We start from the raw sequence: 1,730 nt of genomic DNA on the forward strand, positions 1-1,730 counted from the left end.
AAAAGATGAAATACATCCATCTAAGAAGAAGGAAAGTAGATACAGATGTGGACTGATGTAGGTGAGCTAAGAAGTCAAAAAGGACAAGACCAGGAATGGAGGAATTGCCACCTGTTACTCTTCACTTACTCTATGAATTTAAAAGTAATATACTAGGTTTGGAATGAGGAAACTGGATTTTTAAACGTTGTGAAGTGGAAAAAGTTTGGAATGGTTGCCCTGAAATATAGAAAGGTAGTTGAAAGGTATATAGAAAGGTATATAGAAAGGTAGTTGGCTAAAGACATGTAAATAACGCTGAGAAGTGTTATTTGAGGATATAAATTTGTAACATGGTTTTATTTCACAGTGTATAATTTGGGCTGGGCTACTGTGGGGAGGAAGGTAAGGTGCTGAGGGGTGCTGTTACACAATAGTGAGGTGGGTGGATGACGGAATACAGCCTGCTTAAAGAAAGACAGGAGGGAGGAAATGAGCTAACATGCTAATGGAGAAGAAAGTGAGGTTGAAGAGCAGATACAGAGTGAAAAGTGAAATGAGTGGAACAAAAAAACCTAAGGGACAGGTACATGAAATTATAATAGTGAATAATGGTGTTTCAGAGGTGGGGCAGTTCCTAGTGATGACAAAGAATGACGTGTAAAGGTTGAATTAAATGATCAGAGTCAAGGAAGCCAAGAGACAGTGGGCTAAGGTATTTAGATGTATCATACAATAGATGTTGGAATTATCCAGGATGACGGGAAGGATTAGGACAAAGGAAATGCCAGATGCCAAGATATTCCATCATTCTTAGAAAATGGTCTAAAGACCAGTAGATGAAAACTGTAGGAAGTGTAGAGGGGCTATAGCCAAGTTACAGAATTCTGGAAATTGAAGCAATGCTTACATAAGAATGAAGAAGGAATCATCCAGTGTTGGTGGTGCTTAAATACAAATCTCCCTTTTTCCCACAATCTGCCTGGAAATCAGGGAGTTTGGGAAGATCATCAGAGAGTTCCTCAGCACACTGATGATTGCATAAGCAATAATATGTTCAGTAGCTCCTTTGGATAATAATCAAGTTGAAATTTTTTATACATGCTTTCCATTCTTGTATTGTTAAATCCAAAGACCTAGACTTGTGTCTTTAAGTAAATGATCATAGAACACAAAAATATTTTAGACTATAATCATTTTAGTATTGAAATATCCAGGGTTTTTCCGCTCTTCTGTCATTTCCTGTCTTTACTACAGAAAAGAAAAAAACATGCAGCATTCACCTTTAAATTATAGTAATTGTATATATTCTTTTTTCTCTCCAGGGTGACTCTGGTGGACCGCTGGTTGGTGCAAATTCTAAAGGCATCTGGTTTCTTGCTGGTATCGTAAGCTGGGGAGATGAATGTGCTCTTCCAAACAAGCCTGGTGTCTACACTCGAGTGACATACTATCGAGACTGGATCAAGTCCAAAACTGGTCTTTAGTGCAGAAGTGCTGTGTAGATTAAAGCTCAAAGGTTATTATGTATGCTTGTTAAATATGTTTATAATTCTTAAACCACATTTAACTTAAATATCACCTCTACTTATGCACATTCAATGTAGCAAATTTAAACACATACTGTTTTAGAACTATAAAAACTTTCTATTTATTAGAATTTGACAAGTGAGACTAATGGACTAGCTAGGACAAACAGTTTTCCCTTTTAACCCTTTCCAGATTGAAGATAATTATAGGAATAAATATGG

General features: G+C 36.6%; 1 protein-coding gene across 1 annotated transcript in view; it reads left to right on the forward strand.

The window, feature by feature from the left end:
- The window catches only part of TMPRSS11E (transmembrane protease, serine 11E), a 68,594-nt gene extending 67,128 nt beyond the window's left edge, over positions 1-1,466 (forward strand). Inside the window, exon 7 of the mRNA XM_012645335.1 lies at positions 1,305-1,466. Coding sequence (XP_012500789.1) covers positions 1,305-1,466 — 162 coding nt within the window. The remainder of the gene's footprint in view (positions 1-1,304) is intronic.
- The last annotated feature ends 264 nt before the right edge of the window (positions 1,467-1,730 follow it).

The sequence above is a fragment of the Propithecus coquereli genome, unplaced genomic scaffold (assembly GCF_000956105.1).
Source record: "Propithecus coquereli isolate 6110/MARCELLA unplaced genomic scaffold, Pcoq_1.0 Scaffold230, whole genome shotgun sequence".
Lineage (NCBI taxonomy): Eukaryota > Metazoa > Chordata > Mammalia > Primates > Indriidae > Propithecus > Propithecus coquereli.